Source organism: Bombus bifarius, unplaced genomic scaffold (assembly GCF_011952205.1).
Source record: "Bombus bifarius isolate JDL3187 unplaced genomic scaffold, Bbif_JDL3187 scf7180000008166, whole genome shotgun sequence".
Taxonomy (NCBI): Eukaryota; Metazoa; Arthropoda; class Insecta; order Hymenoptera; family Apidae; genus Bombus; species Bombus bifarius.
This window is the reverse complement of record NW_022884488.1, coordinates 597,008-612,653: the sequence shown is the minus strand read 5'-3', so window position 1 is coordinate 612,653 and position 15,646 is coordinate 597,008. Positions and strand designations below refer to the sequence as shown.

Sequence of the window (15,646 nt, the reverse complement as noted above, 5' to 3'; positions counted from 1 at the left end):
ATCGTACTTTTTACAAATATTGCCTTACAATTTACACTTGTTTATATAATTCTATACCCTTACAATATATATCACAAAAAAAAACAATATCTTACAAATTACGTTCAGTCTACTTACATGGAAACTTCAATAGAAGTAAGTAGCTTTAGTAGAAGTAAGTAAAATCAAACTCGAGCGGATAAATATTTATTACAATAAAAAATTTCTTATAGGGGTTAAAAGATATTCCTTTCAAATGACTTCTTTAGCTTCCAAATTGGCCACCAGATGGCAGTAGCATTCTTCCCATCCGGGAGCCGCCATCTGTCATGGAAGTCGAGTGTTATGAACCGCGAAGCGTGTGTGGAAGTTTCGAAAAAGGATTCGGATTCGAATGCAGCGAGGTAACTAGCCGTCGTGCGGATAAACGCGAGTTAACCTGAAAATGGCCGAATCGTGCGAGTCGGTGGTGTCAAGTGTAGTGACTAGTGTTGTGTCCCATGGGCAGACGAAAGTGGCTGAAACACCGAGCCAGGAGGACGCTGAGATATCCGGTTCTCCCGGTATGTTAGCCCTGCTAAAATAACCCGTAGCAGTTTGAGAGCTATTTTATTCAAACGCGACTGTCGAGCGCGGCCATGCAACAAGTGGTACGGAGCGCTCTCGCATGCCGAACAGGAGCGTACAGGGATATTTATGGGCCCGTCTGGGCCTGTTCACTATCCCGGTATTTTCTAACTAACATGTCGTCGTCGATCACGTGACTCATCGTTCACCTATACGACTTAATTTTCGCGCGTACTAAGTGTCAAAAATGTCGGCGAATCACCGATGACATTTATCACAAACTGGTACCCGTAAAAGGTTTTGTTAAAAAATTTGACGCGTTACTTTTAAAATGACGATTTCCCGATGACGATTGATTGCAACATTGCATTTTTAATCTTATCAGTCCTTTCTCTTACTGATAATAAATTGATATATCTGTGCTTTTTTATTTGATTCATATCTGATAGGATTTTCTGTTTGATCAGTTTGCGAGCATTAGGTTTCAAATATTATATTTATGCATGAGTTTTATTGAAAATCGTAATGACTGAGAGATTTAACATTACGTTACTGGCGGAAGGATTATTGCTAGACAGACAGATGGATAAGACATCGTGAAACAACTTTCTGAATCAGAGTAATTATTTGTATGATTGAAATTGATCGTAAACGCACAAATCTGGTTTACCTCAAGCAGTACGCAAGTTTAAATTTAATCTATGTACACGTATAACTGGCAATGCGTGTAATTGATTTTGTTCGCCGTTAGCGACGAGTTCGTTGAGACATTCCCATGAAAAAAACGCAACGAGTTCCTATACCGGTTTTATTTTATTTATTTTATCTTCGTTTGACTGGCTTCGAATTTTTAATTTTCGTGGTGGCGCTGTTAAACAAGAGAGCTGTTAACGCGCTGTTTATCGAAAGCATCGCAGAAATCTATAATTTCTGCAGTTAATTTCGTTAATTTTGTTTTAAATATCGAAAAATTGATTTAAGAAATACAATTGTAAATGGGTACAGTAATTTAATCATTAAGAAAGTGACATGACAAATTCTTTTATCGACGAAAAAGTGACACACTCATAAGTTATCCGCGATAAGCTGTAAACCATATAGGTATTAGATACGCGGGACTTCCTGCACATTATCTGTCTACATCACTCAAACTGGTTGCACTCCTGTAACGTGACAAAACATTAACCATAAGTTGTCATTTCTGTTACCATATACCGATATGTTCTGACATCTGTAAAATTGCTGTATTGCGCGACTGCGTATGTTAATTTATACGTAATTACAAATTAAACTGCATTAGAACGTATAGTATATACAAATAAATTGCTATTCATTAAATGTATGATATTTTTTTGTCTTTTCGATTTTGATCTGTTACAATCTGTATGTTTTCTTAGAGAGGTCGCCACAAAATATAAAAAATCCAGCTATTCTATAATCGGACCGTTTGAAATACACAAATATAATCATAAAATTAATATATTCCAATATAAATATCTGACTCTGTAATATTCATTTAGAAAATGGATATTTTTAATAAATATAGAAATAAATATTGAATAAACATTTATTTCATAAAATTGAAACAGATGGCGCGGTAGGATCTTTTAGTATGAAATGATGGCGTTAGTGGCGCAACCATATAGTAACCTAACTTACTATAAACAAAACATTACAAGTGCAGTGATAGACATTGTATCATAACTTGTGTGTTGAGAGGTTAAAATTATATTAGGAAAATATAATGTTGAAATCAATTTTAGTAGAAGAATGTACTCGTACCAAATTAGCACCATCGTTAGAAAAAGTATTAAACGATTTAGACAGAGAATCCACGCATCACGATTATATTGTTGCTTTAATAATAGTATTGTTAGCAGAGGCTGGCTTTTATTTGTCATCGTCATATAGTGACCGGCCACAATGGTACGCATTATCATCGATAGCGTGTATTTTTTAGTCATCAATTGTATTATTGTGTGTTATAAAATGCATCTGTCACAGTCCAAAACTACTCTATATACCAAAAAGTTGGAAATCGCGAGACACGGGAATATATGAAATGTATTTTCAACTAGAAAGTGTTCCTGATGTAGAATGCAAACTAGTTGTAGTCCCTCTGGGAGACACATTGATTTTGAATTTTTTTCCCCTTATGGATGGAAAAACGACCTACAGTATAAGTGTACAGACTCTGAAGTATGTTAATCCTTACTCGAGTGATCTTTGTGGACGGTACATGAATCTTAAAGCAATATCTCACAGGTATAATAAATTTATAGCTATGTTGATTATTTAAAAAGGATTATATTTGTTCTTATTAAATTGTTTAATAGGTTTAAGGATCAACTGTCTACACCAGTGCGTAAAGATCTATTTATCAAAGCTGGTGTAATGGGTCCTAGTCTTCAAACTATTCCAATTGAGTTGAAGTTCAGAATTTTAAGACTGCTAGATGCCTATAGTGTAACAAAGATGGCACAGTGTTGTAGAGAATTCCGTGATATATGCTCAGAATCACAATTATGGAAGGATTTACTATATAGGGATTTTCCAGGATGTTACCGTACAGTATCAAATGGCAAAGACTGCTATCGTTTTAGGTACAAAAACAAAAAACTACTTAAACGGTTAAACCTTTAACTATTTAAAAGAGCAAGGGAAAAAGCACAAGTCATGCATGACAAGGGCAATGTTTTAAAATGATGTAATAAATATTTTTAATTTATTATACTTTGTATTTTGTAAAATATGTTTGTAAAAAATTCATGATGTTATAAACACAGTTGTGAAAAACATGTGTGAAAAAAAATAAATTATAAATTAAAAAGTCCTGTAATACTAAGGTTATTTATAAATACTAGGACGTTTAACATTAATTTATTATAATTATTGAATTATATAACAGGTATATGTGATATTTCCAAATGCTTATGTTTATTTGTTCAACCTCGTTTCTATATAATAATTTGATAATACTTGAACTTTTACTTATGTATAGCATTCACATGTATTTAAAGATTATAACTTCATGGTTTGATTATCTTGGATGCATCGTTGCACAGATATGAGTTTCATAAGCGCAATTTACAGATTATCACTGAACTGTTGTTCCAAGGAACTAATTCCCGAAACATATCGGAAAAACTATGTTGCTGGCCGTAATTACCGCAAGAAGGTTTTATTTCAATTTTCGATAAAGTATAATTTGAACTAATCAATCAATCACAACACAAATAGTCCTAGTACCATTAACTAACTATAGGATAGACCTGGCATTATATAGAATTTCGTGTCTAGCTATAAAAAACGCAAGAAGATTTTTTATGAGAATTGTTTCACTTAACAGGAGAAAGTTAATATAATATCTAAATATTTTGAAAAATTGAAATCATCTATCGTGATTAGGAAATTTCAACATCAAAGTAATTTTTTAAAATGGAAGTACATATTTTTATTGTTACAAATTTTTATTCTAAGCAAGCAGATGAGCAGTGTGATATAATTTCCAGCATGAGTATATTTCTAATGACATAATGTATACAAGCATGCAATCCTACTATTAGAAATAAAAATTTGCCGAATGGTAATCGTTTATTTACATTAAGGATTAGATCGATAGATGGCGAAAATCTGTATTTAAAATTTGTTTCTTTAATTACATATTGCATATGCCTATCATATAAGTAGTTAAGACTAAAATGCACGCCTTCCAGGGCATTCCACGTCAAGTTCACTTGTTAACGAGTAACTGTAGTACAGACTAAATTAACTAAGATATTTATGGGAATTTTTTGCGATCTACACTGAATTACAGAGAGCATAGTTCTTAGTTTCATATCGTGTTCTAAAGATTAATTTGTTGATATAAAAACATGATTGTAAAGATTAATCTTTGGAAAACAATGTTAATTACCAGGTCTCACCACGAGGAGGTGACTACGCATACGAGACCCACCCTGGACCCCTAATCCCATTGATTGGAAATTGAATATCTTGAAAAAGCTTGTGGCATTTACACAAGCTTGAGTTTAGTATGATATCTACTGATATACGTGAGCATAAAGATTGTTCTTAAAATGTATTGCACAAATTCAGACTCTCTAAAATATATATCCTATACACATAGATATATGTATATAATATGTATATATACGTAATATTATATCACATTATTAACTACAATTTAATATATAGTTTATTAAAGAGAGTAGACTAGAATATATATATGAAAATTCTTAAGAACACTTGTATTATATTTGAATTTCAAATAATTTTATTCTTTATGTTCTCAGGAACACGGAATACTACAGCTTACAGTAGTCGATTGAAATCCACTAATTGTAAGAAAAATAAGTGAGAAGCATGCATACGAAGGTAGATTATTGTGACGTAAACTATTGAAAAATATTAATTATCAAGACCTACCCTGCACGAGTGTGATGACACTCGCTGCAATGAATGGCTTTTCAGTTTAAAATTGAGGTCGCATTTCAGTTCAGATTATCATATTTGAATCTTTAACCAATCACCGAAGAAACCAAACCACGCGACTCACCGTCGTAGAATTGGAAATTAGTTGCAACAAATTCTTTGCTCAAGTCTATGAACGTTGTTTCTTTTCTTCTCAAATCCTTCTATCGGTTTTATAATGGACACGCTTTGGTGGCAGAAAGAAACAGAACAGAAAATAAATTATTAAAATATTAAATAGTGTTTTGAAATGTTATAGAAACAGAATAATTATTTCATTGTTATAAGGAATTTATTAAAATTGTTAAATAATGTTTAAAGGTAGTGAATAATTAAATTAATGATTTTATGTTGTTATAAACAGATCTTTAAAATTGTTAAGTAATGTTTGAAAATATTATTGAAATAAAATAATTTATTGACAATGTTAAATAATATTTAGGAATGTTATAGAAATGAATCCGTGATTTCATTGCTATAAATAAAGTATTAGAAATGTTAGATATCGCCCAGCTTACGATAATATAAGTTTCCGTGTTGTCGATGTGTACGCTGCGAAGGTTCAGGTAGTAGTAACGATCTCCCGCTGTAGTATCACTCAAAGTCATCGTGAATGTTTGGAGAAAGGGCAAAACTTTCGATACGTCGAAATCTGATTTTCCTATTATAGCAATCAATAATTTTTAGATTATTACTACACATTTATACTTTCGGCGATTTATTGTAATAATTAACATTATAATTTACATATTTATTGCAAGTTACAACTACATTTAAAGTTTCATGTCATTAGTTTTTCACCTGTAATTATATTAATATTATATTAAATGCTAGTTTATGATGGAAATAATTATGTTATAAAAATGAAGTTGACCAGTTATCGTCAATCATGCATGGCCACGGTAAATGTACATATGGGTGGGGCAGATAAAAATATTACAAGTTGTTTTCTTCGAAGCCATTGCAGATATCAACTTGACATTTTTTGGTATTAAATAGTACAGAGGGGTTAACACTAGGCTGTAAGATATTGTGCGGGTGAGTCTTTTGGAAATGAAAGGGTTGTTACCCCATTCTTTTTTAATAGGGTGACATTAATTTATCGATATTCGGACAGATGTTATCAAATCTAACAACTTTTACCGAAGGGGGTTTTTTTTTACTTTACATAGTTAAAGAGTTATAGCGGAAAATACCTTACGTAAGGAGAGTTTCGTGACGATGTGGAAAGATATCAAAAGAAATATATTATGCTTTGAAAACACGCATCTATTCTTGTGATAATAGCTTTGCCAATATTTGATAACATTATTGGAATTATAGATTTACATGCGGTCTGAATTCATCTTTTAATATCTTTTTTCATATCTTTTTTCATAGTCAGTGTCGTTGCAATCACTTTTTCCTTTACATAGCTCAATAAAAAATAATCAACTGACGTTAAATTAGGTGACCTATTTGAGAAATAATTTTCAAAGCAGAATAAATTTTTTTTAATGTTTCCCGACACCTTCGTGGAACTTTCCTTGCATAAGATATTTTCTTGCATAAGATAAAAAGAAATGGGAATAGTACATATTTCTGCCTTAAGAAAGTCACCCTCACAATATCTTACACTGTGAGATGCTAGCCTCTTTGTACCATTTAAGTTCGAAAACTTCAAAGTTTAAAAACCTCAAGTTGATATCTGTAATGGTTTCGGGGAAAATAGCCTATACTTAACACTTTATCTGGTCCACACTGTATAAAAATTCTACTTGGTATGAAATAAAAATTACAATACAAATCTTCCAAGGAGGAAAGTAATGATATATTATTTAAATTTTAGATTTTTAGATTTTTCAGAGTGTTATTATAAGCTTCGAATTTTTATTATTTACCATAATACTTTATACTAATTTATAAAGTTTTTAACTTATTTAAGCGTATACCGTCGTCCAACAATTATGTAGTAAATATGTATATGAATCTACTATGTTTACACGAATATAATTCTGCTTTATGTCATATAAGACTACGTTAAAGCATTACTTTACTTTAATTATTAATTTAAGTTATCTTCTTATTTTGATTTATTTAACAAGATTGGAACATTATATCTATTACTGACTCTAATCGTAAGCAAAAAAAAAAAACAAAAAAAATAGGTAAATACAATACGTTATAAGCATGGTAGCTTCTATTCAAAATTATCTTTTTATCAACCGCTCTCCATTCAGTTTGTATAACGATGAACAGAAATGCTATAGGCATACAGCATTCTTTATTTTGCAATTACGAAATGTCCTGTTCTATAGTGTATTTGTAGTTTCATACAAGAATTAGGTTTTGATTCAAACCATTACTATACTTAATTGATAATGTCGTGTGCGACACGAAAATGACAAGAAATCAGGTGATCCTGAAACGTGAAGTACAAAAAAGCATTGTCAGATCTATTCTCATCTGTACTAATACACATGTAGTTCACTTATAAGTTAATAACTGAAATCTAGTCTAGATTCCAGATCACCTGGAAACCTCGACGAGAATTTTGAATGGTCTAGACTACATTGTAGAACGCGTGAAATCGGTAATCTCTGACAGATACTTTATCGATGATACACAAAGAAGTGTTAATCAAATAAAATTATGTATATAGAAGATTTTTCTTAAATAAATATTTTTGAAGATCCAGTATAAACATGTGCAAAGTTCTTGTCTTCATACGCCTCTAATCTTTACTCTCAAATATTTATATAAAATTTTCAAACATTTGTTTCAAATAGAATTAATTATATTTTTTTTTAATATTCTTTAATTATTCTTGATTTTATAGCATTATTCCTTTAATTACATCCTTACTGTCATTTGAATTAAATTTTTTCCAATTAATTATAGAAATTTATAATGTTCGTAAATTATTTTTCAGCAGAAGAGATAACGAAGCCAACGCTGAGCAACGATGATACCCAAAATGAGGAAACGACGACACAGAGTAATGGTGATACCGGTGAGTGATAACCAAGGCAACAACTGTTTCGCTCTTGCTCTACTGTGTTTCACTTCTGGTCGATACGTCAGATGGAAGCACACCTGGTTGCACCTATCGATCTGGTGTATCAGCAATGAAAATTTGTCTTTGTACACCGTGGAAACTAGCGGCGGTTTACAACAAAATGGAAACGATCGCCTTCATTGTAGTTTATAATATTATTATAGTCAATACGCAATCAATTAATTACGCGGCAACTCTTAACGCGAGATCATGCTTATCATTAACAATCCCCGATATGAGCTTCGATTTGTCATTATGCAAGTGGGAATAAATAATTTGCCACGTGCATCGACGCTTCATATGTTTAAAATGCAACTCTGTTATTGTTGAAAAGCAGACTGTTGCATCTCCGACGCTAGATAAAGCTACAGAGATTGATACATCCGTCCATCAAACATTGATTATCTATCTATCTTGTACTTTTTACAAGGGCACGTTAAAAAACACGTGAATTTTTATTATAAACTCGTTCGAATTTATTTTGACATAAAGTATTCGGTTCGGAGAATAAAATTAAAGATTAGAAAGACGGAATCTTCAAGATGTTGGAAGACTTTCTTCACGATATTTCATAAAAATGTTAGAATCGCCGCAAGGAGATGAGAATTTTTATTACAAACTCCTTCGAATTTATTTAAACGAAAAATATTTGTTTTGGAGGATAGAACTAGAACTAAGGGTCGTCGAGATGTTGGAGTAGAATAGGATGTTGGAAAATCTTCTTCGTGATATTCCTTAGTAGCTGTTTGAGAGATTTGGTTGATCGCAGTTAGAATCTACTTCATGAAATAAGATATCATTTCTGGATTCGTGATTTTTATGAGTAGGGATGCAAAGTCTTTGCAAGTACGCAAAATCTTAGTGATTACCTATCGATTCAAACTTTCATATTTTTTTCGAAATGGTGCGGATTTTACACTTTTGTCAATTGTAACTCTTATTGAAAGCGTATAGATATCCATATCTTTTTGCTTCTGGACACCATGTTTATAAAATTTCCTCTTTGTCTCGATTGATGGTACAGTATAATATTATACTGAAATATTGAAGCTTTTCTTGAATTCATCGAACGTCTCTAATTGAACTATATAATTTTTATATAAAAAATTTTGCAAACATTCACACGACAAATTTTAAACGTTCATAAATTTTACACCACGAATTTTAAACACTCACAAATGTCATATTACATAGAAATATTTGTTTTAATCATAATCTTTGAAATATTAATATGTCTTGAAATTTTAATTCTAAGTAAATATTTTACTTTCAACATAAAATAGTGAAATACAGAAAGATATCTGCTTTACATTTCTTCTTGTAAACTGTAAACCACTCTGTTCTCTCCAACGGATTTTTTCGTTTTTATTTCCAATAAAAAGGAGGAGAAAGCTTCGATTTTGACACAACAACGCTATTATTCGCTGGTTGATGTCCGTGACGTTGTACATCGTTAATCCGCGAAATGCAGTTAGGCAAGTGGATTCACATGTTCCACGCGATCCCACAAATTCGAAGGCTGAGTTCGATCGTTAGATACAGGATGGTTGATAATTGTTATTACGCTGCCGTTACGCTGTCAAATCGCAGTTGGAAAATGATTGAAACATTTCTGTAGATTGGCTTTGTCGTATGCAGCCTATAATAAATGTGTCTTGTCGTTTCGACGCTCGATTTGTGTCCGTTAATTTTGCAAAATCGGAGTAAGGATTAAATTGGAAAACGGATAACTGATTCGAATGTCTGCGCAATATATGAGATTTCGGGATTAATTTATTATTATAGTTTTCATTCATAGAATTTGATTTCGCTACGGTCTTTCGTCAAAGCGAATATTTTATTTTCCATTTTCTTTGACGTTAATACGTAACGATGGGTGTTCGTTAATTTTATCAAAGAATAATATATAAAGAACCGCACATGTAATTTTTATTAGAAACTGTGAAAGCCCAAGGAACATTCGATGAATTGTAAACAAAAAAATTTGTTTGTTGCTAAATAATTGGAAGAAGTTCTATTTCAAACCGATTTGCTGAAAAGTTTACTTTGCTTAGTTGCGCCACTTTTTCAGCAAACCTACGATATAGTTCCAACAGTGTTACAGCAAACAGACATCAATATACAATTTCCCAGTAAAAATTTTCCTACTAACGATTTTCCGTCTGTTCTATTTAATTCTCACTAATCCACTCTCTGATGGCAGAAAGAAAATCAAAAAGAGGAAGGTGATAGGTGTTTCAATATTTATACGATTCCGTCGCGCCGTCACGTACGAGCGATTTATCGTTGTCCCGTCTTCCGTTTCTATCCCGAACTGTTCCGCGCCGCTGCGAGCGGCGTGACTTCTAATATTCTTCCCTTCTTCGACACAGCTTAACGAACTGGGAAGTTTTGGCACGGAACCGTCGAATAAACCTAGTCGAGCGTAATAGCCAACGATGTTCGCCACCGTAGCCCCGTTTCGCGACATTTTCGATCCTGGATTCTCATTTATTGTTAGTTTCACTCTAAAGGTAATTAAGGGAAAAAGGAAAAAGAAGAAACAATCTCCTTTCTCACCATTACGAACAGTCGTCGATTCATAGGATGCATCGCGTTGCCGAACGATGCCGATGCGAATAAATAGCGGGCAATTAAGCTGGCAGATTCGCGTGCGAGTTTTAATTATCGTCGTACCTAAACGCTCGCCACCGCGGCACCGATTAAAACGTTTGCCCTGCACTCGACTATTTTTCTTCAATTAGAGATTCAACTGTGAGCGCGATAATAATTAATAACGGCGAGGCGGGGTTGTTAACGCACGAATTTAGGACGAACCGCGCTGTAAGGTCGCCTAGGAGAACTGGGTCATAGCAGGTGGCGACTCGCAGAATGGGAACATCAGCAAAGGGAGAGGGAGAGAGGAAGAGACAAAAAGAGGACGTGGAAGAGTGCACTTTTCAAAATCGGCCGCTAAACGTTTCGTTTCCGTGCTTGGGGAAGATGCACCCTCTCTCGCTGTTTTGTACAGCCTATGACTATCTTCTTTCCTGCTACCTCGTTCGCTCCATTTATCCTTCATCCGCAATATTCTACGCTAGCTTCGCTCTTCCTATTCCTCTTTCCCTCTTTACTTTCCCGCTTCTCTACACCACGCTGTCTCTCTGCTCCACTCCAAAACGCAGAATTTTATAGCTTAAAATTCGAACAATCCGGAAGAACACGAGGGAAATGTCAACCGGAAAATTGTCATTTAAAAAAATAAAGCGAAAACATAGCTCGCGACGTTTATAGTATATAGCGAGGCCTCTCGGAAACGGGACAACAACACGTCGCTGGAGCATTCGTATTCCGGAATCGGGACTCGTTCACGGTTAGCTGGTGTGCGCTACTATGTCGTATGCGTATTTCGAAGCCCGGTAGCGGGCTTAAGCTTGCGCTGTTTCGCCTTCCTCTTTCTCTCTCTCTCCCTGTTGCACCGCCCCCTTATCCTCTCGCTTGCTCTGACAGCCTGGCCAACCCTCTTTGTCGCTCGAGCGCGGATGTCGGCGTTCTCTGTTCTCCGGGTTGCTCCCTGGCTCTCTCTCATCCCCAGTGCGCGCATCGAACCCGTCCTGGACGAAAGTCCTTCCCGCTCCGTCGCGCGTACCACGCACGTTTCTTTGTGATCGAACCCTTCACGACCTACTCGATCGACGATCATCGTGACACGCGTGCACGGCCCATTCTCCGCCCTCGTAGATCCTATAGATCGCCTCCCGTCGGATCATCCTGTCGTCGCCTTGATCTCGTTCGGAATTTCCGATTTGTGGCGAATCATCGGACGCGCGCGTGCATCTGAAATCGCGTGTGGTGTGATCGACGTGGCTCGATCGAAGGTTTTTGCGTAACCACTGCAAGTGAAAGGAAGATTGTTGGCTCGAGAAGGGTGACGAGGCTGAGCTGGTCTTGCGAACCTGGACTAAGTGCGTGGTAAATATGTTGATAAGTTCACTCGTGCGGATTGCAAGTTTGGAATCGTGGAACGACTCGAAGTCGAGAGATCGAGAAATAGAGGGTCTCTTAACTCGACCGCTCTATGCGAGCCTTTGTCTTCGTCATTACGGATTGTCTTCCGGAAAAGGTTCACTTCGCGTACAGTTTCGTTGAGCCCGATGCTTCACGTGGTCTCTCCCTGCGGATACTTTCAGTTCTTTCTTCAGTTCCCGTTTTTCGATTGTTTCGTTGGGAGTTAGGCAAGATTTGGTTAGCTGAATGGGATAATTGAGATTTTAGGAGCTGATATGAAGTTTTTTATTAAATTGCGAACAATAGCCTGTATCACGTAGGTTGATGAATTGATGCGATGTTTGCACCACGCAAACTTTAAAAGAAATATCGTGTTAATTGTAGGCACTGTGGTATTGCTGCTGATGTTTGATCTGCAATCTGATATTCAGTTTGCTCTACAAATATCATATTTCCAAATTGCTTTGAATGATCGTATAATCCTGTGATGATTCGGGTACAAATATACAGACTGTTTGATAATAATGTTTAGCAATTTGCAAACGTATAATCTTTATCAAAAGATGATATAAAAATTTGAATTTATTAGAGATAATCGATTATGATTTACTAGATACTGATCAAGGCAGAAATTATTGGCACGAAAATGTATATGTTTTGTATTTGCAGAGCGTACAAAGAAAGACGAAAGCCAATAAGGGAATTTTACGTCGTTAAAGACAATTTCCTGCTTCCATATAAATTCCAGCACTCAAACTGCGAATCAATCTTTACTCGAACAAACTCATGCAGTTAATATACGGTCCATTATATCGCTTTTTCCTTTCACCATTTACGATATTACATAATCTATCGAATCGTACGATTTTTAGCAAGCAAATATTTAAATGTGCCTTTTGAAAGGAGTTCGTACTTCCCCTATGATTCGTCTCGTTTATCATAAACGAATAATACAGCAAATATTGAAATGTATCTCTTGGCAAGAACCTACATTCTCTGTATCATTTATCTTATTTATCACGAACGATGTAATTCAAATTCTGCCGCATACTTTGTACCGATAACAATATTGAAATAAATTTATAAAATTAAAAATTGATTGATCTCAGGAAAGAATAGATTGATAAAACATACGCTGCGATACTTTAGATTATTCTTTCTTTCTTTAATTGACGTATCTAAAAGATCACTTCGTTCTTGGAAATTACGTGATCATTTTGGTTATCCAATCGCTGTGTTATAAATATATTTTAGAAAAGATAGCGTATTTTATATAAATATATCTTACACAAGAAATAATTCAAATTCGCAAAAATACGTCGCTATAGATTAACAAAATTCCGTCACAAAATACCATAAATTGTCTACCTTCACAATTTTGATAGCTCCAGTATCAGAGAATAAAGTTCTAAAGTACGAAACTAATGGCACAGAATGTTTTCCACGTCCAATATATCAACTGTCGCGGATTTCACGAAAGAAACATAAAGATACGCATTCCCGCTGTTTTTCATCACGCCGAAATAGTAATATCGATTTATTGCCGGCGGCGAGCGTGGTCGAGTCAATTTCAATTTCTCACGGACACGCAACGATAGCGCGGGCAGATTCCAATCGCAAACGGAAAATAAATTCTAGTAACGAACGAGTGAAGGTAACGGTGATCGCGAATCGAACCGGGAGACACGGATAAGCTTGGCCGTGGGGCCTCGTTATTAGCAGAGCAGTACTCTCGATTTATCTAAGGGAAAAACTCGTGGCCCTTCACCAACAAAGGCGCGGTTCAATCTCTGCTCGCAGTCCCTTCCTCTTTCCCTCGAGCGATCGATCAACCCGCGAGGCCCGACGTATTAATAGCCGCGGTATAAATTTACGTGTGCAGAAACGGACGAGCGTCGCGACGCGTAGAGACAGCCATCCTTCTTTTTTCTCTCTTTGCTCTTTACTCCTTTTCACTCGTTTTGTTTTATTCTCTCTTCGCTTTGTTGTTCAGACCGATACGCCGCCGGCTGGACCGTTTCGATGACGACATCTGATGCTCTTCGTGGCTGCGACGCGACGTGGGAAATATCGCCACCCTGCGATGTCAGTTCGATACATTACTCCCTTTGTTTTTTCATTCTAGAATGCCCAAGCTGTACTGTTTGCCACCATCAGGCAAATCTGCTTTCACTGAGACGAAAGTGAGTGGATGCTTTTGACTGAGTTTTTAGTTTACATTTAGGGGATCATCTTCTTTAGGGGTAGAGAAATAGGGGTGGCAAATGAGAAGAGGGCAAGCGAGGGCAATTTTGCTGAAACGATTTTTGTGTAGCGCCGTTGAGATTTTCGATGGAAATGGTGTGTAAACATTTTGCTACTTAATTAGGTATTAGGATGTTTCTTAATGATGTGAATGGTATTTGCATTTTCGTGGTACATTGTTTTAAGTAAATGAGAATTAAAGTAATTCAAAAGTGTTTGATAGTAATTATTCTCGGATAATAACTTGTCACATTTCAAGTAGAACAGAATTACAAACGTACCAAATTTGTAGAACAACTGTACTGTTTATAATTCGTGTGTTCCGAATTATTGTATTACGCGTGTTAAGAAAAGGAAGTTCCGGTATATTGTGATGATACTGAGGTTTAATTTCGTAACAAAACGCTATAACGCTTCAACTTCTGCGCTGAACATTACCCGCCCTCTTCTTACACCTCTATCAAACAAGAGAGATAATTAGGGAGATAATTAGCCTTGCCTCTGGTAGATTATGATGCATAAAAACAGCTAAAATTTTGTCAGTGATTAGTAAAATGTTGAGCGTCAAATATACACAGTCCATAAAGCGTTCTTCGTCATTATATCTAAAAATATATAAAATGTGATCGATAAATGATATTTGTATGTTTAGTAATATTTTTAGAATTAATAAAAATCTTCGAAATAACGAACCAATACAATCGCCGTAATGATTTTCAGATATTTTTCTAGCAGAGAAAACTCGAAATTGTGATTAAAAAGCCCGTAGTCATCACGAACCTGTACAAAATACGACCAATATATAATTTTTGTAAGTTAAAAAAATGAGCGGCGAAATACGAGCATTTCCTTAGTTCCCTCGGAATTAATTTCAATTTTCGACCTAATAGACCAATACAGCCGCGATAGTGATTTTAAAAGAGTAATAGCCCGTTACATTATTGGCAAACTTTTCGTAGAAACTTCTATTGAACTCGTGCCAACAGAAATGTCCAGTAGTGTAGGTATATAACTATGCGAAAATTGCTTTTGTGACATTTTTAATGTAAACGCGTAGCTTGTCCTACGATCGATTAAAACGGCTTACATAAAGTAACTGTTTATCGAATTACAGAGATTGCGGTAGTTGGATAGCGACGTTCCAAGTAAACGCTTTATGCAGCGGTCTGCTCTATCGCATTAACAGAACAGCCTGACACCGTGCAACATTATTGGGATTGTAGCTTTATTTTTCTTTAGGGGATGTTTAGTATCCTAATTTAGATAACCTTCGTTTGTTCTTATTATTTAGCGGCCCACGTTCCCGTCTCATCGCGCACTTCCTTATTTCAATTTTCAGTTCATAAAGCCCGATAAAGC

At 35.2% G+C, this 15,646-nt stretch overlaps 2 protein-coding genes across 9 annotated transcripts in view; both read left to right on the top strand.

Moving 5' to 3' along the window:
* Positions 1-355: 355 nt before the first annotated feature.
* Positions 356-15,646, top strand: part of LOC117209248 (phosphatase and actin regulator 4B) — a 385,949-nt gene continuing 370,658 nt past the window's right edge. For 2 of the 5 annotated variants that reach the window (XM_033451030.1, XM_033451028.1), the window contains exon 1: positions 11,640-12,000. Coding sequence is in view for 2 of the 5 variants with exons in the window: in XM_033451025.1 (XP_033306916.1) it covers positions 425-542; positions 7,931-8,011 (199 nt within the window). In the remaining 3 variants the exon portion in view is untranslated. Of the gene's footprint in view, positions 543-7,930; positions 8,012-11,639; positions 12,008-15,646 lie in introns of those variants that run through there. The other 3 variants (XM_033451026.1, XM_033451025.1, XM_033451029.1) reach the window with 3 other exon arrangements.
* On the top strand, positions 2,169-5,999 carry LOC117209251 (F-box only protein 7-like). Of its 4 annotated transcripts, XR_004487884.1 has the most exons (6): positions 2,169-2,472; positions 2,551-2,811; positions 2,883-3,149; positions 3,640-3,724; positions 4,466-4,601; positions 4,842-5,999. XR_004487884.1 is itself a non-coding variant. In XM_033451039.1 (5 exons), exons 1-5 carry the CDS (start codon positions 2,291-2,293, stop codon positions 4,535-4,537), a joined length of 867 nt encoding a protein of 288 aa, XP_033306930.1. In that variant the 5' UTR covers positions 2,169-2,290; the 3' UTR covers positions 4,538-4,682. The 4 variants fall into 4 exon arrangements, 2 of the variants coding, with proteins under 2 accessions (XP_033306930.1, XP_033306932.1); XM_033451039.1 differs by lacking the exon at positions 4,842-5,999 and having other exon boundaries at positions 4,466-4,682; XR_004487885.1 differs by lacking the exon at positions 3,640-3,724 and having other exon boundaries at positions 2,172-2,472; positions 4,842-5,998.

Coding starts and splice junctions, on each gene's coding strand:
- LOC117209251 (XM_033451039.1), top strand. CDS start 2,291: ATGTTGAAATCAATTTTAGTAGAAGAATGTACTCGTACCAAATTAGCA. Junction 2,473..2,550: donor TATAGTGACCGGCCACAATG/GTACGCATTATC, acceptor CATCTGTCACAG/TCCAAAACTACTCTATATAC. Junction 3,150..3,639: donor AAAGACTGCTATCGTTTTAG/GTACAAAAACAA, acceptor CGCAATTTACAG/ATTATCACTGAACTGTTGTT.